The following is a 23,282-nucleotide window of genomic DNA, read 5'->3' as shown; positions in this document are numbered from 1 at the left end:
TTCATCATGTTTTGTCATAGGCTACGTTTTCCTCTTTTATGAATTGGCTTTCTCCTTTACTTCAACTGATGAATGCCCACTCATCTTCTAAGACTCTTCTTAAATGTCTCTTCCAGTGGAACTTTCTCCAATCAGAATTCATCTCACCAATGCTTTGATACTCCCAACAATTTGTCAACTCTATGATGGCCATATGCTTGTTGCATTGCTATTAGTTGCTTCCTTCTCTGCTGGAGCAACTGGAGGACACTGACTACACCCAGAGTGGCACCTGGTACCCAGTGAGTGCTCAATAAATACTTGTGAAATAAAAAAATTAATTTATGAAAATACTAATTACATTTAATCAAAACAACTACAGGACAGTTAACACATGTTTTAAAATATCTGTGAATTGACAACTGAGCAAGATTGAGAAAAAACATGTTAAATTTTGAGTAGTATCATTCTCGATAGGTCCTATAGAAGCATAATAATTTCTTTTCTCATCTCCAGCTTATCTGTTAGAATACTTACGTGGTCATTTAATGAACAATGTGCACTGGCAGTACCAAACAGTGCTTAACTTGGGAAACTTTTTTTTAGTTTACCAAGTAATCTAGTCTATAGTGTAGTAAATCCATCTTTGGATGGCTTTAATCTCCTGCAGTTACCAAACCTCAATGCTTTTTTACCAGAATCTGCTTCAGACAAGGGTATAAAAAGAAATTATCTATAAGTTTTCATAAATAAGCAGGCTGGGGAAGAGGAAACATTTGGAGATGCTTTATTTCTATGATAGAGAAATAGCACATAAAAGTCTTCATCATTTCACAAAAAGTATTAAGTCAGATAGAGTTAAAGGGAAAAGTTCACACCAAACTATAAAGACTTATTTTGTCCTCTTCTCTTCCTCCTATAATATGAACAAAAATATATTGTGTTAATTAAATGAATAAGTGCAGAAGGTAATTGGTTCTATTATTTTATATCAGGGAAATGTTAGATAGATGGGAAGGTCTTATGCTGTCATTCTCTGAAGCCTTTGAAATAACCTAAAAGAATTTAGAGTTAGTTGAGTTACTAATTTAACATTGTGGGCATAATTTTGTTCCAGTGTTTTTAAAATAAACTTTTTTATCAAATTGCAAGTACTTTTAAAGAAAAGCATTTAATGGTAGCTCTTAGGATGTATTTCACTATGGATCAATATTTGGGGAGAATCAACATTGTATTTAGCCTTGTCTGAATTTTTTGTTACCTGAAGTAATTTAAACTCCCAAAGCAGCACGAGTTTTTGAAATCAGTTGTGGACCCTGCAAATTAAAAACAAATAAGAATCATCGAATAAAGAAATGGATGACTGTGCCAGTCATACAGTTAACTCTCCACTGTCAGGGGCTGAATTCAAGGTTTATAGATTAACCATGCTAAAAATAAAGATATGCATCTCTGATGCCAACAAGCTGGGACAATGGAAGCCAGAGAGGAAAAAAGAATCCACTCACATCAACAGTGGACAGTAGTTTGTTTTTCTTGTACCAACCTCCAAATCCTTACCATTCCTCACCCCACCTGGCCCCTTCCTTTACAAATCAGTCATAGAAATGAAAAGGTTTTTAGAGAAAGTACTGCTTCTATTTGTTAATGTTCTCTGCAGCTAAATGAAAGTCTTTTCACCTCAGACGACACTAATCATTTTATATCTTATTTACTAGAAATGGTTTACATCTAATCTATTTTATTAGTTTTGTCTGATTTGATCTGGTTGTGCCCCATCTCCTCCTACAAAAACAGACACATACTGAGAAGTGCACACACTCAAGCACATTGAATTCTATTATCTATTGAAAAACAACATTTCTGAATATTATCCATCTTTGGAGTTCATTTAACAAAACATCTAAACTTTTATATTATGAGATAGTCAGATAAAATTGGCAAAAAGGCTGAACCATAGAATATATTTTAAAAATAAAGTGATGCTATATTCAAATATATTTAGTAATACAAACTAAAGGCTTACAAAATGTAGCCAATTACAAGTCCAGCTAAAATTGCTAGATAATCAGATTAAGATAATTCCTAATTACTGCTCTGTTGATATTCAAAGGCATGCTCCTAAATGAGTTCAAATATATTTTCTATAAATATCCCCCCAGTATCCTGTTTGCACAATTAATTTGCTATTAAGTCCTTTTACTCCATTTAGCCAAACTGATAAATGTTAGGCCAGAAACTGTTTAAATTATCATCAAGTAATTATATATTCACTTTATCGTTTTCTCTACTAGGAAACAAATCAAAATTACTAATACGCAATATATTTTAAAATTATACTTCTTCCTAATATTTAGTGAGAAAACTATGATTATTTTTTAAATATCATAAAACCCTTCAATCTATTTCTAACTGAAATTTAAATCTCTCTGGTGTTATCTTATTTTATTTATTTATTTATTGTTTTTTTTGTGAGGAAGATTGGCCCTGAGCTAACATCTGCCAATCCTCTTTTTGCTGAAGAAGACCGGCCCTGGGCTGACATCCGGGCCCATTTTCTTCCACTTTATATGGGACGCTGCCACAGTATGGCCTGACAATTGGTGTGTCGGTGCGCGTCCGGGATCCGAACCATCGAATTCCGGGCCACCGTAGCGGAGTGTGTGCACTTAACCACTTGTGCCACCTGGCCGGCCCCTCTCTGGTGTTATTTTAAAGTTATAGATTAACTGGGTATTCTTTTCCTTATTCATTATGGAAAATTCTGTACCAAGTATTTTGAGTGTGAAAATGAGCTGCACAAACCTCTTCTGAAAAGCAGACTTCCTGCTCTTGACCTTGGCAGCACTTTTCCAGGAGGCCAGAGAAATCTGCAATCACCACCTCAAGTTGTTCCTCTGTTATTTGTGGCTTTTGCTTCACAAGGTTAATGAGAAACCTGCGATTAAAAACAAAACAAATACAAGAGAAGTCTATTATGCAATGGTATTTTCCTAAAGCCTTCCAAGCAGAGAATTTTCAGAGCCCCAGCAACCCTCACCTAAATCCTCACTCCATCAACCCATCACCAGACTTACCACATACACCTTGTCTAATGCTTTCATCAGAAAGACTGAGGCTGGAAACCCACCAAGTGTTCCGCTGGTCTGGACTTGTGCAGATTAGAGATGAGACAGTATTTCATAGTTCCACCGTACTTATATGTAGTGAAATACAGCCTTTTTCTTACTTGCCTAGAATATCCTTTCCAGTTCTCTCTTCTAAAGTGTGTCTTACCCGTACTCAACGGCCCAGATTTCCAAACCTCTGCCATCCTTAATTATCACACCTTTACCTGAGCACTGGTTGTACTAATTGCCTGCACTATTCGTTTAGCAATACTTTCATGTTGGAATTAATGTTGACTGGGGGAATAGGGAAGTGCCAGAGTAGGTGACATTCTTACTGTACCTTGAAACATGCCTCGAATTGTGACAGAGAAAAAAGGGAAGAACAGGTTTTCCAAAAGGAAGGAAGATCATTTGCAAAGCAAGAGAGTATTAAAATGCATGGGAATTTGAAGAACATGAGTTCCATTGACTTGCATTACTATCACCATTACAGAATGCCTCCCACAATAAATTCAAATGTGCATCCCATTTTCAACACCCATACTTCATGGCTGAGTCAAATATTATGGTTATTCTCTTCAAAGAGTAAATAGTGTAAAAAAAGATTCAGTGATGTTTTTCTAGTGCTTTGGAATATTAGTACGCAGACTTACCGCAAAAATATATCCTAATTTCCCAAAATAGATTGCCCATTTTCCCTTGATCTCAAAATGCATCACAACAATAGTTACAACAGAAACTATTTTTACAAATAGGAAATTGTCTGCCCCAGTGGATTTTTCCAGATCTACGTCCCAATGAGGCTGTCAAGACACTGAGACAAAACTATTTTGAAAGCCACTTTAAGTGCTTTGGGGTAATAACTTTCTCCTAGTGAGCCCAAGAGTGTTGGGTGTGTAAGGTAGAAATCTGAACTGCTATTTAGTGTTGCCAGTCTTCTCCATGCTAGCAAATAACAGTCTCTTACTGTTGCTTCATTGTTTGCAGTGCTACACCCTGGGCATGGCACAGATCCTTGTGGAAGATGAACTTGTCATCAGAGAATGGTGGAGGGACATATGTTTCATCCACCACCAAGCTGCTGAAGCACGGCCTCCTGTTGGCGTATGAAGAAGTGCAGCACTGACCAATACCAGGGTTGATAGGCGTCTCTTCATGCCTGATGCATAATTGTCCGATAATAAGGTCAGCCTAGTTAGGAGAATGAGAAAGAGATTGAGCATTAGCCATAAAATTGATTCAGGTTTCCAGAAAATTGTTGCAATAATTTTTAACGTCCAGTAATGTCTAATTAATATTACAGGAAAATTTGCTATCTGTGTAGGATCATGTGTTGCCAGATTGTAGATTCTTGTTTACCCATTTGTGTGAGATAAACTTCAGCATTTAGTGACAGATGTTCCATAGGTGATGTTGAAGACAATCCCTTCAGCTATTTGGGTCGGCTATTTGAAACATGTTTCCAGTTACATCTGTACTCCCAAAGGGGGAAAAAAGTCTCTGCCCTGACCTAGGAAATCAATACATGGCTTACATTTTCCATGTATATCTAGTTGAGCTTTCCATTTTATTTTTGAGATTCAGAGAATTACTATCTGAAAGTACGAATAGCACAAAACTTGCCATTTTGTATACACACTTACATACATATATACATACAGCTAATATATATCCTAATTGAAAAGAAATAAGGCCGTTGTGCGTGTGCATGTGTGTGTCTTTAAGGCCTTCCTAATGTAGAATCTTCCCACTTTCCATACTTCAGAGATATTTCTTAGGCATCTAGTAACAACTTGTAACAAGGGCCAACATATTTTATGTGCAGGCTGGCGCTGAGCGAGCCGTGTGGATTACCTCGTTTAAGACAGCCATCCTATGAAGGTGGTACAATTTTTATTCTCAAATGTCAGATGAAAACGCTCAAGCTTAGTGAGATAACTAGCTTCCCTATGTGACATGAGTAACAAGTGGTGAAAGTGGAATGGGAATGTAGGCAGAAGACCCTATACTATAGATTCTAGAACCTATACTCCTGAACTTCACACCATCCTGTGTCCCTGCAGCCTCTCCAAATTTGGAATTCAATAAATGAGAAAGATGATGCTTAAGCACAAAAAATTTTCCTTTTACTCTAACCTTTGGCAAAAAATTCCAGGACATGAAGACTAACTAGCAAATAACTCCCCCCCATCATCAAAAAGAGGAAAAGGGAAAAAATAGATATACAATTTTATTCACAATTATGACTTTAAGGGAAAAAATAATCATAAAAAAACTCAACCTGCAATCATATGTATGACACTAGTGACATTAAGAAGTGAAGACTATTGGCATTACTAACTGGAAAGTCATTTTACTATTCAGAACATGGGACTTACCCTACTGTATACCCTATACGCTGTCAAAGGGAATAAATTGTCCCTAATATCAACATCATAAGAAGATCATACTACAAAAGACAAAAATATATGTACGGCTAAAACTAAAATGACTAATTTTAATTTATCAAAGTTGAAGCTTTTTCTTTTTTTTTTTAACATTAAAGTAAGTATTTGGTGAACAAAAAGAGGAAATCATGAATTGAAATGCATGTTGATCATTCTCTCTCCTGTGCATAAAACTTGCCCAGACACTGTTGAATAAACTGGCTGCACTTCCACCAGCCATTCTTGAAGGACAGGTAGCCTGGCCACATGCCAACTGTTCAGAGCTGAGTTCTCGCACCCCCTCCAACTGTCAGTAATCAAACAAGTCAAGGAAGCCGTCTCCATATTGGTTTTTATCATTGTCCCTAAATGGGAATATAAGGCTATTTCAAGGTAAACGGGGCAGAAACAAAATGAGACTAAACAAAACACTCACCGCTTTCTCCCCACAGGCCAATTGCTTGTCCTCACTGAGTTGGCAACAAGTGGCTGCTGCGGTCGCCATTTTCCTCGTCAGGGCTATCAGCTCAGGTGAGGTCAGCTGAGGGGCTTTCTTTGCGTAAGCAACAAGAAACCTGAAAGAAGCATTTTTCACCAAATCCTGCTGAGTCATTCACGAGTTTTTGGACTCCTCACTCCTTCTCATAGACCTTCTTTTGGTGTCAGAAGACATGAAGTCAGCTCATTTGTTTCATCCACGTGATATTTGGACCAACTTTTGAGATGCATTTACTCTAACTACCACTCCCTGTACTCCTATTACAGCACATATCAAATGGGAAAACAAGCTCTGGGCAGTAAGCTGATTCCTATTTCCAACCTCAAAAGCGTCACTGATTTTAACTTTGACCTTTCTGTATTTTAACTACAACAGACGATGACAGAATGGATATCTTTGCTGCAAAAATCTGCATGGTTTGGGGAACCGAAAGCCGGGGTACCACAGATCAGACTTCACAGACCATTCTGTTACCCCTAAAAGGGGGGGAATGGGGAAGGCTACCTACTGTCAGAGGAGTTGGGTGAGCAGATAACACTGACTTCCAATCTGAAATAGGGGGTGAAATTAGAGTAACCCGGGTGACTAATTTAGACATATATTTCCTTTCCAATTAATAACTTTAAATCACTAAAAATACTATTTAAAAAAACATACGCATTCTGTAAGTAATATTCTCCTAATTTCTGGAAGAGGCCACAGCTTCTCTTTGCCAGTGCTTGGCCTTCCTGGATGTATTTCTCTAATTCTTCTTCCTGAAAATAAAGCATTATTACACACATTTTTTTCTCTTTCTAGACACACAACTTTATATATAAAAATTGACCAATAATATTTTATTCTATTACAATACCAATCTTAGAGAAATCAATTTTAGGTTTTTTTAAAAATATTAAACATAGTAAAATGTGAATTGTAAGAATTAAAGCAAATGGACTTTGGAGAGATTAAGTTAAACGTTTGTGAATCACAATGTTATTTGATGACAGAACTCAATCTTTGGACAAAGGATTACAGTTCTTTCTATATGAAATTTTTACCTTTCTGGAGCTGTTCAAAAATGAATATCACTTTTATTTTGTGCCTCAAAGAACTTTTCATAACATTTTTATTTCTAAAGTAAGCCACTAGTTGTTGACTACTAGTTAATAACTTCTTAATATCTAGATAACTAGCTAATAGATACAACTAGCTAACTACTAGTTAATAACTAGGTGCTTTCAAACAAACAGCATTTTTGATGCATGATATCAATCCAGTTTTTCAGATTGTCCCTAAAAAGCTAGAGCAATTTACCCCTTTGTCCTGGCATTCAAGAGGGTTTTCAGACTGGGAACACTTCTCCAATAATTCCTGGTATCCTTTAGCAACTCTTAGAATTACTGGGATAGCAAGCTTGGTGTGCCTTCTTGAATATTCATAAGTAAATCTGAAATATGTGTGAAAAGGTATTATGTTATTGGAATTAAGAGACAAATCATTCTTATATGGCACGCATAAGTTAAAATTCAAATAAATAAACATGGAAATCAAATATGATTTGAACTATATGCACGACAAAACTATTAATAAAAATTACAAATTGTTTTAAAATGGTATTTTTTTTCTTTTGTGCCTTTCATTTTGGCTTTTCAATTATGGACTTTATGTTTATTCAGTCAACAAATATTTTTGCAGTGCCTACTCTATGGGAGCATTTCTTTAAGCAGTAAGGATTTAATAATGTATTAGATAAATTGCCTCACCTCTCAAAAGCATACATTATAGGGAGACAGAAATGAATAAACAAGAAATAGGTCATCTAATTTCAAGTAGTGATAAACCAATGAAGAGAAATCAAGGAAGATAGAAGAGAGTGAAAGGGGCAACACCTAACCGAGAGTGTGTGGTCAAGGAAAGTCCCTCTGGGTAGCTCTTTCAGAAAAGATACCTGGGTGAAGGAAGCACATAAGTGTCTTGGGGAAGCTTATTCTTGGCTGGGAAAATTTCTACTGCAAAGAACCTTTCCAATTGAAGAACTGCTTCTATTAAATAATTAGCTTTGGGTGTGTATGGATGCATAAATTTAAAGATAATTCTTGAATTTAGAAATTGGTGATATTAGTTTTGCCACCGATAAATTGTCATTATGAGTTTCTTAAATCTGGACTTCGTTCTTCTTTGCATAATTTTATTTAGCTGTGCAAACAATGTACGAATGTCTAATTTTAATGCAACAATAGAGTAACATCCTCAGGGAATATTAAAAAGAAAATTGGGCCATTATTTTCATTACTACATTAGAAGCAGACTCAAATTCAGAAAGACCCTGGGAGATCATTAGGTACAATGTCTTAAGAGCTGCACACATCCCTCCTCTGATATTATCCATGGATACGCAGCATACAATAAAGGAAAATGTCTTAACTGCTTGCTTCCCTTAAAGGCAAACAGAATGAAAACATGTCCTATCAATTATATTACAACAACCCACTATACTACAAATGTCTCTAAACATGTTCTGATTTTCTTACAAAATAAACCATGTATTCAATTATTAGCATAGCAATTGCTCCTATAAAAACCCTTCTATATAGCATTATCTATTGAGTTATATTTTGGGGAAAAGTTTTTAAAACATGCACAGTGAAAAAGTGCATTTTTAATCATGAGCCCTTTTTTTTTTTGATGAAGATGGGTCCTGAGCTAACATCTGCCAATCCTCCTCTTTTTGCCGAGGAAGACTGGCCCTGGGCTAACATCCGTGCCCATCTTCCTCCACTTTATATGGGACGCCGCCACAGCACGGCCTGACAAGCGGTGCGTCGGTGCGCGCCAGGATCCGAGCCGGCGAACCCCGGGCCGCCACAGCGGATCTCACGCGCTTAACTGCTTGCGCCACTGGGCTGGCCCCTCATGAGCTCTTTTTATTACAAAAATATCCGTACCCTACTCGGAAGTTCAATGGTGGTCTTGGTGAGTAATCCTTAAAGGGATGATAATGCTTATGATTCCAGAGAAATTGATACAAAATAAAATTCAGTCTCGTAAGCAAGCCAGTTAATCGCAGCAATGGTGAGAGTCTCATCAATATAAGATAGATCCCATTCCTTATTCCCTAGTTATCTGCTTAAATATATTTTGGCTCAAAACATTCTAGCATTACCCTCCCATGAGCTCAAAACCCATAGCCATCACTCCCCATTCCAACAACACAAAGCTGTCAGCCACATGATAATCTTTACCTGTGTGAACACACATTTAACAGAGCATGTTACCTGGCCATGAAGAGATCTTTTTCCTTTGAAGAAAACTGGTTGAAATCTCGCTCTCCCAAAAACCTATTTAGATTTGGAGATAAGCCTTCAGGTGTGTCATCATTTTCTGTGTGAATTATGCATTGACTAAGTTCAAGTGTGGGCAATTTACAGCATTCTAGTATGTTGCTTGACAGAATACGTTGTTGAGAACATACGTAGGATATAATTTTACCCTGTAACAGGAAAAATAAAGTGTAAGTTTTAAAAGTTGATTCTTTAATGCAGGACCTTAGGGCCAGCCAGTTCTAGGATGGAAAGCAGGAAGGGAAGGAGGAAGGGGGAGAGAGGGTGAGAAACGGGGGAAGAGGGGCAGGAAGGGATAGAGGTGAAGGGAGGAAGAAGAAAGAAGACATTTTACCTATCTCCCATTTTAGTGCTTACTCCCTACTTTGCCTTTCCTCACTCCTTTCCACCTACCCCCATTTGTTCTTTTTTTCATAGTTGTCAGCTGAAACCTACTATTTAATTTTAGCACGAAGCTTTTAAACACAAGAAAGAAATGTACTCTTCAAACCAAATGACATGCAGGTTGATGTACATCTTTCTATTAGTATTGAAATTTGCTAGTAGATGCCATTTGCTGTTGATATAACGTGGAGAGCAAACTTTCTGCTGCATCTTTAACAGAACAATCTGCAGTGACCCACTATGACCTGCAGGGGGCAGTCTATAGATAAGGAAATGGCGGTGCACCCGAAGCGGCCAGAAAGAAGCAGAGCTGACACATCCCTATCACAGGACTGAAAACTCTGTGTATTCTCAGCAGGGACAATTAGAACTCATTATTCAGCCATTAAAATCCAACTATGTACCATACTGAAGTTAACTTTTCCACTTTAAAAGAAAAAGGTGGTTATGAGCTCCAAAAATTGAAAAACTCATTTTAAAAAAAATGACTATACAAATTAGTAAAATTATTTAAAACTGAGAAAGACTTTAAAGAAAAACAAAATGGTTCTTATTACTGTCTCTAATACACAGGTAAATACTTCTAAAAGGAAAAATAAATGAAATGGGAAAATCTGTCTCTGGGGTAGCCTTCTCTCAGTTCATCTTCCCAACTCCTCCACCAGCATTTCTCTGCCTATGCTCCAGCACTGTCGCCCTCAGGCCTCCCTGCAGCTGTGGCTTCTTGCTGACTTCTAAAACTATCTCAGCCGAATTTCCATGGGACTGGGCTGAAATGAGCATTTTACCCTCATGTCTGACATTCTGGAAACCTTGTTCCAGCCTTGGTTTCAAGACCTTTGAGTATCTAAGAGTAATGATTGTAAGCCTCCTTGGAGAAGGTGTATTACAGGGGACCAGAGAGGGAGTAATCTGGGGATAGACAGGCGTCTTGTGCAGCATCTAGGAAGCCTGGGGTTGGCCCAAAATAGACCAACGCCACACTGCTTAAACTGCAACTGATTATGGCATGTTGTTGGAGTTTTTGGTTTTTGGTTTTTAATTCTCCTAGAGCCCTTTATTCACACGTCTTTTTGGTATGGCTAGCTTTTTACCTTGTAGAACAGTCTCTTGTGTTGTATACGTTGCTTTGTTGTATTCGTATAATAGATGTAGGATTATATGATAGAGTGCCTTCCGTGTGCCAGGCATTGTGCTGGCAGCTTATGGAAAAAACAGTAAACAAAAGGCAGTTCCTAAACCCAATGAGGTCACATGTGTCATCTCTCCTATCAGACTATAAATTCCTTGAGGTCAACTCATGCCTTCATAACAAGTGTCCCTCACAGTTGCTAGCACATGGAAAATATTCAATGCATATTTATTGAATGAAAGAATAAATGGATAGAAAAACAAATACATTAAAAGTAAAGAGTCTGCCCCCCAAGATCCTATGTGGAGGCCTCCTGAGAGGTCATCATCTCCTTTAGAAGTAAGGATGATTGGACACTGGTCTCACAAGACGAGAGGGCCTCCTAAGTGAAAGGCAGGATTAAAAAAAGTTCTACTACCAAAATGTCTGTAACTTCATTCAGTTGGCTAGTTATCGTACCCTGTGACCAACTCAACTCAGACAACCTTCTTCCATTTAGAATGAGAGCAAAAGAAAGCAAAAGGGGTATAAATATTTCTTTTTTAGGAAGTAAAACTTTTCACCCCATCCTGCAGACACTCTTGCACGTTTCCTCTGCAACATTCCTCATGTATGTGGGCCACATCCAGGACTAGCTTCTGAATTTCAGTAAAATTAGCTTTGGAATACCTTTGACTCAGAGTGGCAACAGTTCTAGGGGAGAAAAAAGGAGTTAGAACTCAATCTTACAGAGTATTAGTATAGATGCAGTTCCAAAGAGAAAGAACTGGAATGTTCTTCCTGTTTAAAAAGAAAAAGTGTTACAAATCTTGTCAATTCCAGCCCCATCTTTCAAGGCAGTGGCTCTGTGAACTGTGATCTGGCCCCACAAATGGTTTGGAGGTGATTTGTCTTTCCCTAAAGCCTTTCCTGTGAATTGCAATGAAATCTATCTTTTTGCTGTTCATCCCTGATGATGAGCATTTGGGATCATTGTAGTGAGTGAGTGGAAAAAGTTTAAAAGGATAAACAATTAAGAAATGGAAAATTCCATGAGAATGATAATCATTTTTTACTTGGAAGGAAAAATATACTTCTGAGAATACAAGGAGAAATGAATATGTGCAAATCAATGAAATGGAACAAGAAAGAGGAGCAGACTAAATATTCCAACAAGTCATCATGCCAAGATGTGTAGTCTGGCCCAAAAGGGATGTAAGAAACAAAAATTCTAGTTTCTTCTGCATATTTCATTAAATTTTAAGAGATGTCTAGGTGAAACCACTGCTCCCTAGAGCAACTGGTATTGTTACAGCTACTGATGAAGATGGATTTTCTTTAAATTTAGAACATTTAACGTCAATTCCTTATGGATAGCAAATAATAAATAAAGTCATTATAATATCTTAATTTATATTTTATTACATAGATAAATTTAAATAAAGTGGTTCATGAATCAATCTTTAAGTTTCTAATAGAGTTGAAGGATACTTAAAGCATAATCTGACCTCTTCCAAGAAGAAATTTTGGTCAGTCTTGAAACTAACTCCATGAATAAAAACCTTAATCTAGGTCTCTGCTGTGTACAATATTTTTAAATGTGGCATTTACCAAACAAAGAAATAAACTTTGAATGCATATGCTTAATACTCTTCAATTAGCAGCACAGATGTTTTCCTATAGTGAAAAATTTTATGATGAAAGTTTTCATCATAAAAATGGAAAAGTATTTCGAACCTGTTATGTAATTTAAAATTTTCTAGTAGCCACATTAAAAAGTAAAAAGGAACAAGTTAAATTCACTTTAATGATGTTTTTAACCCAATATATGAAAAATATCATTTCAATATATAAACAACATAAAAATCTATTAATGGGATATTATACATTTTCTTTTTCAACTAAGTGTCTGAAATGTGGTGTACATTTTACACTTAAAGCACAGTTCCTCATTTGCACTAGGCACATTTCAAACGCTCAGGAGCTACATGTGGCTAGAGGCTGCCACATTGGATGGCACAGCTCTAAACCATTCGTGATTCTGATTCCTATATCTTACCTCAAGGTCTCCGTTGTCAGGATACAGACAGTTAGAGATCACTGACATAGTAGACAAATAGGTATAATGAAAATAAATCACGACAAGGACCTAGAAAAACTGGATTCTGATGACCAGCAGTGTGGTCTTGGGTAAACTGCTTTAATCTCCCTGGACCTCAGGTTACTCATGTGTGAAAATGAAGAGGTTGGACTAAGTGATTCAACTGTTTGGGTTTTTTTTTATATATTCTTCTTCATTCTAATAATAAAGATAGAAGATGAGATAGAGATAGATAGATAGATAGATAGATAGATAGATAGATAGATAGATAAGAAAGAAAAATAAAAAGAAAAACAGATAAAGACAAAGAAAAGGGAGAAGGTAAATATGCTAAGTGTGAGAGTTAATATGGTCAATTGAAAAAATCCAAATTTGCCTTCGAGCTTTTTAGCATCTGGGACAAGAGAACAAACTTCAGTGAGTTACATTGTTTTCACCAGCTGGGAGAATACATGCTAGTTCTTCAAAGATGACCATTTTTTTCCTCCTGACACTGGGATCTAATATTATTGCCTCAAGTGAATGTTTTCCTAAAACACAACAATTGGCGTAATAGACTTTATAGCAGATTAGGCAGCAAAATTAATGTAAGGAATTCTTGTTAGCCAAAACTATTAAATGATACTCAATGAAGACTAATCTACTTTGTAGATAATCTGGCGAAACACAGTCTAACTATGAGGTATAATTTGATTGCTGACAAGAACTTAAGAGTATCTAGAAAAACACCTGTCAGAATGACTAGTATCAAAAAGAAAAAAAATAACAAGCATTGACGAGGATATGGAGTAAAGGAATCCACATACAGTCAGTGGGAATGTAAATTGGTGCAGCCAATACGGAAAACAGTATGGTTGTGGTTAGTGCCGTGGAGTCTATTCCAACTCCTAGTGACTCTGTGCACAGCAGACCAGAACCCTGCCTGGTCTTTTTGTGCCGTCCTCTCACCTTCCAGTGTTATATCAGACAATGTTCTGCTGCTGTTCATAGGGTTTTCGTAGCTAATTTTTTCAGAAGTGAGTGGCCAGGTCCTTCTTCCTAGTCCGTCTTAGTCTAGAAGCTCCACTGAAACCTGTCCACCATGGGTGACCCTGCTGGTATTTGAGATCCCAGTGGCATAGCTTTCAGCATCACAGCAACACCCAGCCACCACAGTATGATGACCGACAGATGGATGGTATGGTTCCCTGATCAGGAAATGAACCCGAGCCATGACAGTGAGAGCGCCAAATCTTAACCACTACACCACCAGGGCTAGCTAAACAAAATGGAGGTTCCTCAAAAAATTAAAAATAGAACCACCATATGATTCAGCAATTCCACTCCTATTTATCTGAAGAAAATGAAAACACTAATTCAAAGAGATATGTGCACCCCTGTGTTCACTGTAGCATTACTTACAATAGTCAAGATATAGAAGCAACCTAAGTGCCCATTGATAGATGAATGGATAAAGAAGATATGGTATATATATGTACAATGGAGTATTACTCAGCCATAAAAAAAAGAATGAAATCTTGCCATTTGGGACAACACGGAGGGACCTAGAGGGTATTATGCTAAGTGAAATAAGTCAGATAAAGACAGATAAGTACAGTATGATTTTACTTATATGTAGAATCTAAAAAACAAAACAAATGAACAAACAAAAAACAGAAACAGACTCATAGATACGGGAAACAAACTGGTGGTTGCCAGTCGGGGGAGAGGTTGAGGGAGTGGGTGAAATAAGTGAAGGAGATTAAGAGGTACAAACTTCCAGTTACAAAATTAATAATTTCATGGGGATGTAAAGTACACCATACAGAATATAGTCAATAATATTGTACTAACTTTATACGGTTACAGATGGTAACTAGATTTATTGTGGTGATCATTTCATAATGTATATAAATATCAAATCACTATGATATACATCTGAAACTAATAGGATATTGTATGTCAATTATACTTCAATTAAAAAGATAAAATAAATTTAAAAAAGAAAAGAAAAATAATAGTAAAATTTTTTTAAAAAGAGTATCTACAAGAATAGGTCAATAGTATAAATCTCAGAAACCTTCTCTAAGTATTATATCATGTGGGCTTTAATAAGTGTTAAACAGCAGACTAATCTGTTAGCTTCCTTCCAATCCTAAGATTTCATGGTTCTAATCACATTAGCGTTCATCAAAGGAGATTTCATTCTCTACAACAGTAACAATGAGAAAAATGAACTCAAATTGCAAAATAATAGTTCTGCAGATCTCACCTTCCTCCCCAGACAGAGCTTAAACTTACATGGCACGGTGGGTTCGGGGTCCAAAATTTCTTATCACTGCACACGTATGTTGATTTAACAAGTTGCTTTCTCTTACTTCTCTGGTAATTGTTGCTTCCTAGATACAGAGAAAACAAGATGTCAAGAAAGGATGTATCTTCTTTTGCAGGCTCTAATAATTAGAAAAACAACAGATATAGAGAAAACATGAAACACTATAAAAATTTTTTACTAAATATTATAAATGCAATACATTTTTGCAGAACTTTATTCATTCATTCATTCTTTCAGGTTGGTTTATATGCATCTATGCCAGACAGATTTATTCAAAAGACCTTGAAACTAAAACATTATAACATTCATATGTGGGATAATGAATAAACAACTATACTTTTAAACAGCTTTAAGACAGATTGAAGCCTGATAATTTCTTAAATGTCTTCTCAGTCACAAAAAATAAGATTGCGTCATAGCCTGATATTCTGGGAATAGTCACAATTCTTAGGAAATTTTTGATGTAGGACATCTGGTGGCAAGTAATTAGTTGTGGGTATCCTTCTAGCTCTCTGAACCGAAGACGGATATTCACTTCTCTAAACCTAATTTCCTCGTTTGTTAAATGACAATAATACCCCTCAAATTTGTTCTAAGGATTAAAATCAATAATGAATCTAAAGCATTTATCATCATTCTCTTTCACTGTTTTCTTTCTCCTTTTCTCCTCCCACTGCTACTCCACCTTCTTTCATTTCCTTCTACTTCTTACTCCTCCCTTTTATTTATTTTACCACATCTGCCTCTGTCTGTCTTTATCCCACCAAACTCGCTTCCTTAATAATGAAGTAATTGTCAGCTGAATGAATAAACAAACGAATGCATAATAAACAGCAAATCCAGCTTTTTGCCCAAAGAGTATCAGACTGCTTGCTCTATTCTGAAAATGATACTCTACACACAAAGCATATTTCCATTTTTAACTTTGGTTTTAATGAATCATAGCCAGATTAAAGTGTTGGTTCAGATATCCACACAAATATAATACCTTTGTTTGGAAACATTCAACTGCGTTTTCAGATTTGCAGCAAGCTGAAATTATCTTGTCATAGTGACCAGCCAAGTAAAGAACTGTAGATGCATATAGGATAGGGTGCCTTCTTGCTATCTCATAGACATATCTGCGAAATGAAAAGGAGCTGTGAGATTCACTAACACATAAAAATAGGACAACTGCTGCTTGGAACTGGTCTCGGGAACTTGTTTAAAGATTCAGAAAACAGTCATGTTTTTTTCCATGTGCTGTCAAAAATTTTCCTCACTGAAGATCCCCAGGAGAAAATCAATCTGATAGCCGATACCGTATTCTATTATGAGAACAGGAATGCTGACTACGATTCTTATTGAAGCGTCCTTTTCAATAAGCCTACTCAGACATGTTTCGGGAGTCAGCAAGGCCAGACCTCCACTAAGTAAAACAGAAAGGTAGAGTCTCTTTTTCTCATCAGTGCAGAATGGAGTTATCCACGTTGCCAGTCTCCATGGCAGAGATGTTCTGAGGACAGGTCCTATATTTCTCTGGTGTGGGCAGCAGCATGGAAGACAGAGTGATTAAGAGTGAGATACAGACTTCCCCAACACAGAACCTGGGTCCAAATCCCATCTTGGGAATGTGTTAGCAGTGTGCCCTCAGCCAATTGTCTTAACTTTCTAAGCTTCAATTTCCTCACCAGCAAAGTGGGAAGAAGAAAAAGAATGAAGAGAAAGAGAACAAGGAGACTTCAAAGGCTGTTTGTGAGCATTAATCTGATCGTGTGCGTCAAGCACACATGTTCCTGTAACATCCACAGCGCTCAATAAATGCTAGCCAAGTTTATGTATCTTAAACAGTCGTAGATCTCTAACATTTTTTATTTCCAGGCAATTTGGTGAACATGGAACACCAAATATTTGGCTCTGGAAGGAGTCTTTTTATGCCATAATAATATATTCTTGGGCAAGCTAAAATGGAGAGATTAGAAGGAAAAAAGCAAAGTGTAGATCAAGAGACTAAAGGAAAAACTGGTGGGTCTGATGTGTGGTCTATACTGCATCTATCTAGCACGCTGTAGAAACAAAGTTACACTTAAAGTCGCTCACCTAATTTCCTAGTGCAGGACCTCAGCAGATGCAACGCCAAACATTATTTCTACTTCTCCGTGTTTTAGAGTACATCTGCAAATTGCAGAAGCATTAGATTCTGCTTGATACTGCTCCCTTCCTGGGGTTTTAATCTACCTTTCAATTGGATCCTTACCGGTTCAGGAACATCTCCCTGCTTTCTTCATATGCTTTACAACTGCTGACAGGTTCTGGAAGTTGAAAGGGTGGGATGTATGCTGGAGCATCCTTTTTGCGTGCTAGTAAACAGTTATGTCTTTCCTCTTCACTTTGGCTGCAGCAATCTAAAAGTCCATACTTTTCAGGAATTTCCTTCTCATGGCAAATCTCTTCCAGAAAGGCAGATAGCTATAAGAAAGATTTGTTTTTAATGAAAGACAACAAACTTTACTTGAAAATCTGTAAAACACATGAAAAATTTTCTAATATCCAAAATCAGAACTATAGATTAAGAAAATAATTCCCCACTCAAATTCCAATATATTTAGTTTCAGCCTGAGATAGCTTTCTTTGATGCCTTTTTGGAAATGGAATTTTTGTTTCCAACCTTTAGTCATACATGAGCTATTAGAAAAAATTATTTTATTTTAAAACGAAAAAGGCCACACACTATTTTATTCCCCATCAAAAAAATTGATATATTTTATTTTTCCCTCTTACGTTGTCAACAATTTGGCTCCATGATACATGAGCTTTCCTTTTTTACATAAACCATTCAGACAGATACTCATTTCATGTGGCATTCTTATGAAGACATTGATCTAAAATCGGATATTATTTTCAGATAAAAATCCAAATAATTTGAAATGGAATAAAAATAGCATCACATATTTTGGGGGCTCATAATTACAGATTTAGCTAAAATGTTTTAAAAAGTACATTTTAAATGTTCAAAATCCTTCTTTGTTGCCCTATTTCTACCAGAATCATATGGTGAAGCCAATAGTCTGAAGCATGCCTCTGAGGAACCCATGTGTTTCATTCATCTCAGAAAGCTTTTTGTTTAGCTGCCATAACTGCTAATATTTAGAGAATCCTGGAAATCTTAAGTAGCACTTCCAATTCCCAATCCACGTAAAAATCATGCCTTTACGTTTACAATGGTAACTCACCAATCTGTAATATGACCTTGAACCTCTCATTGGATCTAAAGTTACGATATGGAATGCATTTTGCTTAATTTACACATGTTTTTAGATTATCAGGACACGCCACACATAGAGAGGTAAAACAGGGATGTTTATTAAATCATCAATTTCAGAGTTAGAAAGTACTTTTATATCTTTAAAAGGGCATCTTCTCTACAATATTCCAGATACGTTGCCTTTGGGCACTTCATCAACCCCACGTGACAGAGGATTCTCTGGGCATTCTGCTCCCTGTTTGGGTAGCTCTAATCATTACAAAGTTCTTAGTCCTTTTCTATATTGAGATAAAATAATCAATAGTAACTATTATTTATTGATCTTCTGCATTAGGATGTCTTTATACTAAAAAAATATTCATTGTTTATCTGAAATTAAAATTTAAGTGGGCTTCATATTTTGCTATTGTTTGTTTGCTAACTCTGGCAACCCTCAGTAAGTGCTGTGCTCCTCACATTCACTATAGTGTAGATATAGCGTAAGGAAGCCACTGAGGGTGTCAGCTTTGGAGCCTGATGGCCTGGTTTAAATCCTGATTCTGGGCTCCCTTAAGAAAGTTACTTAACCTGCTGTGCCCCAGCTTCCTCAACTGGAAGATTAGCATCTATCTCCTAGGATTATTGTAAAGATTTAATAAATTAATATTTGTAAGAAAATCTGATATTCGGCCAATAAGCCCCGGACAGGATCTCTTGGTTCACTGGACATTCATTCTGATTCTTCAGCACCATGCTCTACGTCAAAAAATACTTTGATTATCAATTAGTATGTAACATTCCCTAGAATAATGCCTGTCACATTGTGTGCTTAATAAAAATTAACTCCTACTACTATTATTTTGTCAATTTCCATGACAACTCTGAAATGGAAGCTATTATTATTCCTTATTTTATAGATAAGGAAACTAAAGCTCAGAGAAGTTAAGTAATATGCCCACGGTCACCCCAAGACTCTTATTTCAGAACCTTAGCTCTTAGTCACTATGCTTATATTGTCTTTTTACAACTGGCATTCATTGTTTTCTATTCTATCCTCTCCAGAAATTCAGAATTAATCTAAGCCCTCGTTCATACAACGTCTTCCAATATTTAAATGTATTTCTTATGCCATTCCTGTATCTTCTCTTCTGCGTGCCAAATCTTGGTCAAATATCACACTGCTTTTTTTATTATTCACTCACTTGGTTTTTGGAACACTTTGCAGCCTGTTCACCACCAGTGGATTTCTCATTTACAGTCAATACATCTTTCACCATTTTGCTTACTTCCTTATAAGTGGCTTCTTGAACAAACTGGGCAAAAAATATGGTAGCTCTGAAACAAAAATACATATGAATGCTTAAGGAACAGACTTATATTAAGCCTTTTTTCCTCAAGTTTATTTTTTGTTTGTTTTGTTTTCTGTTATGTTGTGACCTGTTTGCAGGGTGAACTTTGCTGAAAATTTATGTGAAATTAAGTTCTAGCCATCCAGGAAGAAATGTCAGTCGTCTTCTTGTCCCCTCCCCCATAAATATACATTTATCTGTAAAAAATCAAAGTAAATAGATTGCCCGTAAATGTGGTTCCTTGTTTTGTGGTCACCCACCCACAGCAATGTACCCATAATTGAGGGTATCTATATTCTTTATAGTTCCTTTCAAGTTTAAGCCAAGAATTGGTCATTAGACCTCTGCCCGTGTCTATTCCTAGCGCAATCAAGGTCTGATCCAAGATCATGGTGCTCACGGATTCACCCAAAGCATTGCTTTAGCAAGTTTCTGTGTGCAAGCAGTAGCATACAGACGGTATGCAAGCAACACATTGCTTCAATTTCCTTATTAGCAATTTCAAAAATGTAGAAGGGAAAGATAGCACTCAAAAGACAAACATACTCTCTACAAATAACAGAAAATAGAATATTTTACCTCCTATTATTTGCTTTTAGGATTTAAATAATATTCAAAAAAGAGACTATTATAATATCATCCTATTAGTAATGATGAGAAAAATTCCTGAATTCATATATGGTTACCACTGGTCAGACACTAATCTTCAGTTTCTAAAATCTAATTGGGTTTACCCCATGGAATTTCCAGGAATCTAGAGGTTAACATCTAAGGCATGGGCCAACAGTTCAACCTCTTCAATATCAATTTGATATTCAATTATAAATAACTTTTCTTGACATGGTCCAATTTCACTTTCGTACTTTTGAAAACTCATAGGGCTATCTAACTTCATTTAATTACCCAACTAAAATTACCATTGCTTTGCATGTTTAAAGTGCATTTATACAAGCAAAACTTACAGGTCAACTAAATTCGTCTCTGCTGAACATTGCAAAGAATCCAGTATGGAAGCTGGAAAGCAAAATAAACTTCATGAGAAATGGTATTTTCAACTGCAATGAAGAAAGTAATCACTGTTACATGTTAATGTTTGTATTTAAGTTAGAACCATACGATTTTAGATGTGAGAAGACATTAGGGATCATTTATCCAAACATCTTAATTTTGTGCTTGAGAAAACCGGGAAACTAGGGAATGAAGTTAACAAGAATAATTTATAGTAGACCTAGCACTGAAATCCAGATTTTGTATCTTCCACTTGTTTGGGTTTCCCCTGTACTGTAATGTTCTAATTGGTTTGAAAATAACATGATTAAAAATATATGTCAGTCATCCTTCTGAACATGATGACACCACAGTTTGTTGCCTATTTGTATGCCAGTCACGCGGTTTCTTCTTCAGATGGTCAAAGAATAACATTTTTCTGAAATAAAGAATAAAGATAGTACTTATTTTACCAGTCTGAGAGGATTTTATATGTGAAGGAACCAGGATTATGAACTAGTACATATATATGTATTTCAAAGTTAATATGTATACCAAATAAATAACGTACAAAAAATTAATTCAACATGGAGCATACAAACCATTCAGAGGTAATGTTAAGCACTGCCATGATTTTGTAAACCTCTTGTAAAATTACAAGTTTATTGTTCATTTAAAGATATTCACCAATTAAATATTTTTCCTCCGTGTGGAGCAGTAAGTACGATAAATAAATCAAGACAAATGAATAAATGCAAATTTAGGAATTTTGATATAGAGAAAAGACCAAAAAGAAAAATACAGAATTTCTCACCTATTCCATATGCATTGCTATGCATTGTTCTGGATTCAGTAGAATTTAGTAGGAAAATTAAAAAAATTGTTACCACCCACTTCATAGTTGCTCGTAATTTCATTGTTGTTGGCAAAGATGGGGCAGAATATTGACAATTATGCTGCAATTCTTTTATACCCTTCTTGATCAATGCCTGTTAAATAGTAATCTTTTGTTAGCATATTGGTATATCTGTTACTTTATTTCTTTAGGTTGCAAATGCGACAACTTGCCAATAATTAACAGCACAGGGATTATTTGTATTTTATGTTCAAGGACACAGACCTCTTTGGGGTGGAAAAAGGTAAAAAAAAAGTTGTAAATTCATTCCATTTTGCAAATATAACAAATACTCTTCTCAAAGCACAGTTTTCAAAGAGATGACTTTTTTTCCGAAATTGCACAGTAATTAATTCTTTTCCAATTAAAAAGTTAATGGGGCCATAAGAAAAGACACCAGACTTTGTCTGAAATTCAACTAAATGCATTAATTCATTTAAAAAAATATTAATTGAATGCCTATCAAAAGCCAGGCACTGGACACATTTTTGACCAGCTCAGACTCCTGACTGAAGAATACATTGCTTGATCATTATGTTGTTTAGCTCAAAAATCCTTTTCACCTGATTTGTATGTCAATAAGGTCCATTTTTCAGTTTTTCGTATACTGTGCACGGTTTAACATAGAAAAGTTGGAGCACAGACTCTGATGAACCAAGTCTTATAATAATTTTATTTGTTGCAAAATAATTTTGCATATATGTTAAACTGTAAAATGGGTTGACTGCACTGTTCATTTAGCAACTCAAGATGATTACGTTAATACTAAATAAAGGGCACTTACAAACGTCGCCTGATTCTAGAGTGTTTCACCTCACATATTCCCTATCTATGAGGGTTCTCAATCTTGGATGCATGTTAAAATCACTAGAGGAACTTCTAAAATTCCGAATGCCTAGACTGCACCCCAAACCAATTAAATCAGAATCTTTGGAGGTGGGACCTAAGCGTCAGTATTTTCTAAAGCTTCACAGATGATTCACTATTCTAAAATCAAGATTAAAAAACCAAATGACCTGCAGTAGGAAATAAATAAATATGGTGCATTCATAAAATGGAGTAATACGCAGCCATCAAAATAATTTTGTGGATGAATATTTAATAATATGGAAATATGCTCATAATACATCATTAAGTGGAAAACAGGAAAAAATATATGCAGAAATGATCCCATTTTTGTGCCTCCTCTGTCCCCCCCCCAAAAAAAGTGTAGAATAAAAGAGGAATAATAGACCACAAAGTTTTAACATTGAGTTTTTCTGGATGGTAGGATTACAGTGAATTTCTCTCTCACTCTCTTTCTCTTTCTCTCTTTCAAACTTGTTCAATGGAAAGCTGATATGTAATTTTAAAAGTAAAATCAAAAAAATGAATTGAGTATATTTTGAAAAAATAAACCATACTGTAAGTTCCTAGGGCAAACATTTAAACAAAAGTTTATCGATGCCTTTTTACATAATCTTCTAGCCCTTCTAGGAGATACAAAGATTTACCATAGCATAAACAAGTTCCTTATTGCTGGTCAAGTAAAATCCCACTCATGTGATCGCTTCTGTTCATTTTCTGCTATGTGTGGCCACG

The 23,282-nt window shown here is 36.0% G+C and overlaps 1 protein-coding gene across 1 annotated transcript; it reads right to left on the bottom strand.

Moving 5' to 3' along the window:
- Window positions 1-759: 759 nt before the first annotated feature.
- Window positions 760-21,705, bottom strand: AFP (alpha fetoprotein). Its single transcript, XM_004419164.3, has 15 exons — window positions 21,621-21,705; window positions 20,782-20,833; window positions 19,673-19,805; window positions 17,484-17,695; window positions 16,236-16,368; window positions 15,214-15,311; window positions 11,417-11,546; window positions 9,272-9,486; window positions 7,311-7,443; window positions 6,672-6,769; window positions 5,952-6,090; window positions 4,057-4,280; window positions 2,785-2,917; window positions 1,241-1,295; window positions 760-895 (listed from the first exon to the last, which is right to left on the bottom strand). The coding sequence occupies exons 1-14, from the start codon at window positions 21,703-21,705 to the stop codon at window positions 1,251-1,253; spliced, it is 1,830 nt and encodes a 609-aa protein (XP_004419221.2). The 3' UTR covers window positions 760-895; window positions 1,241-1,250.
- Window positions 21,706-23,282: the final 1,577 nt, after the last annotated feature.

Source organism: Ceratotherium simum, chromosome 8 (assembly GCF_057802395.1).
Source record: "Ceratotherium simum simum isolate JZ-2026a chromosome 8, ASM5780239v1, whole genome shotgun sequence".
Lineage (NCBI taxonomy): Eukaryota > Metazoa > Chordata > Mammalia > Perissodactyla > Rhinocerotidae > Ceratotherium > Ceratotherium simum.
This window is presented reverse-complemented; position numbering and strand designations above follow the sequence as displayed.

What these genes read in the sequence shown, in the direction of transcription:
- AFP (XM_004419164.3), bottom strand. Translation starts at nt 21,705, where the DNA reads ATGAAGTGGGTGGTAACAATTTTTTTAATTTTCCTACTAAATTCTACT. An exon ending in TAGCAATGCATATGGAATAG is followed by an intron (nt 20,834 to 21,620) that starts GTGAGAAATTCT and finishes TTTGCTTTCCAG; the next exon opens with CTTCCATACTGGATTCTTTG. An exon ending in AAAGATCTCTTCATGGCCAG is followed by an intron (nt 7,444 to 9,271) that starts GTAACATGCTCT and finishes CACATATTTCAG; the next exon opens with ATTTACTTATGAATATTCAA.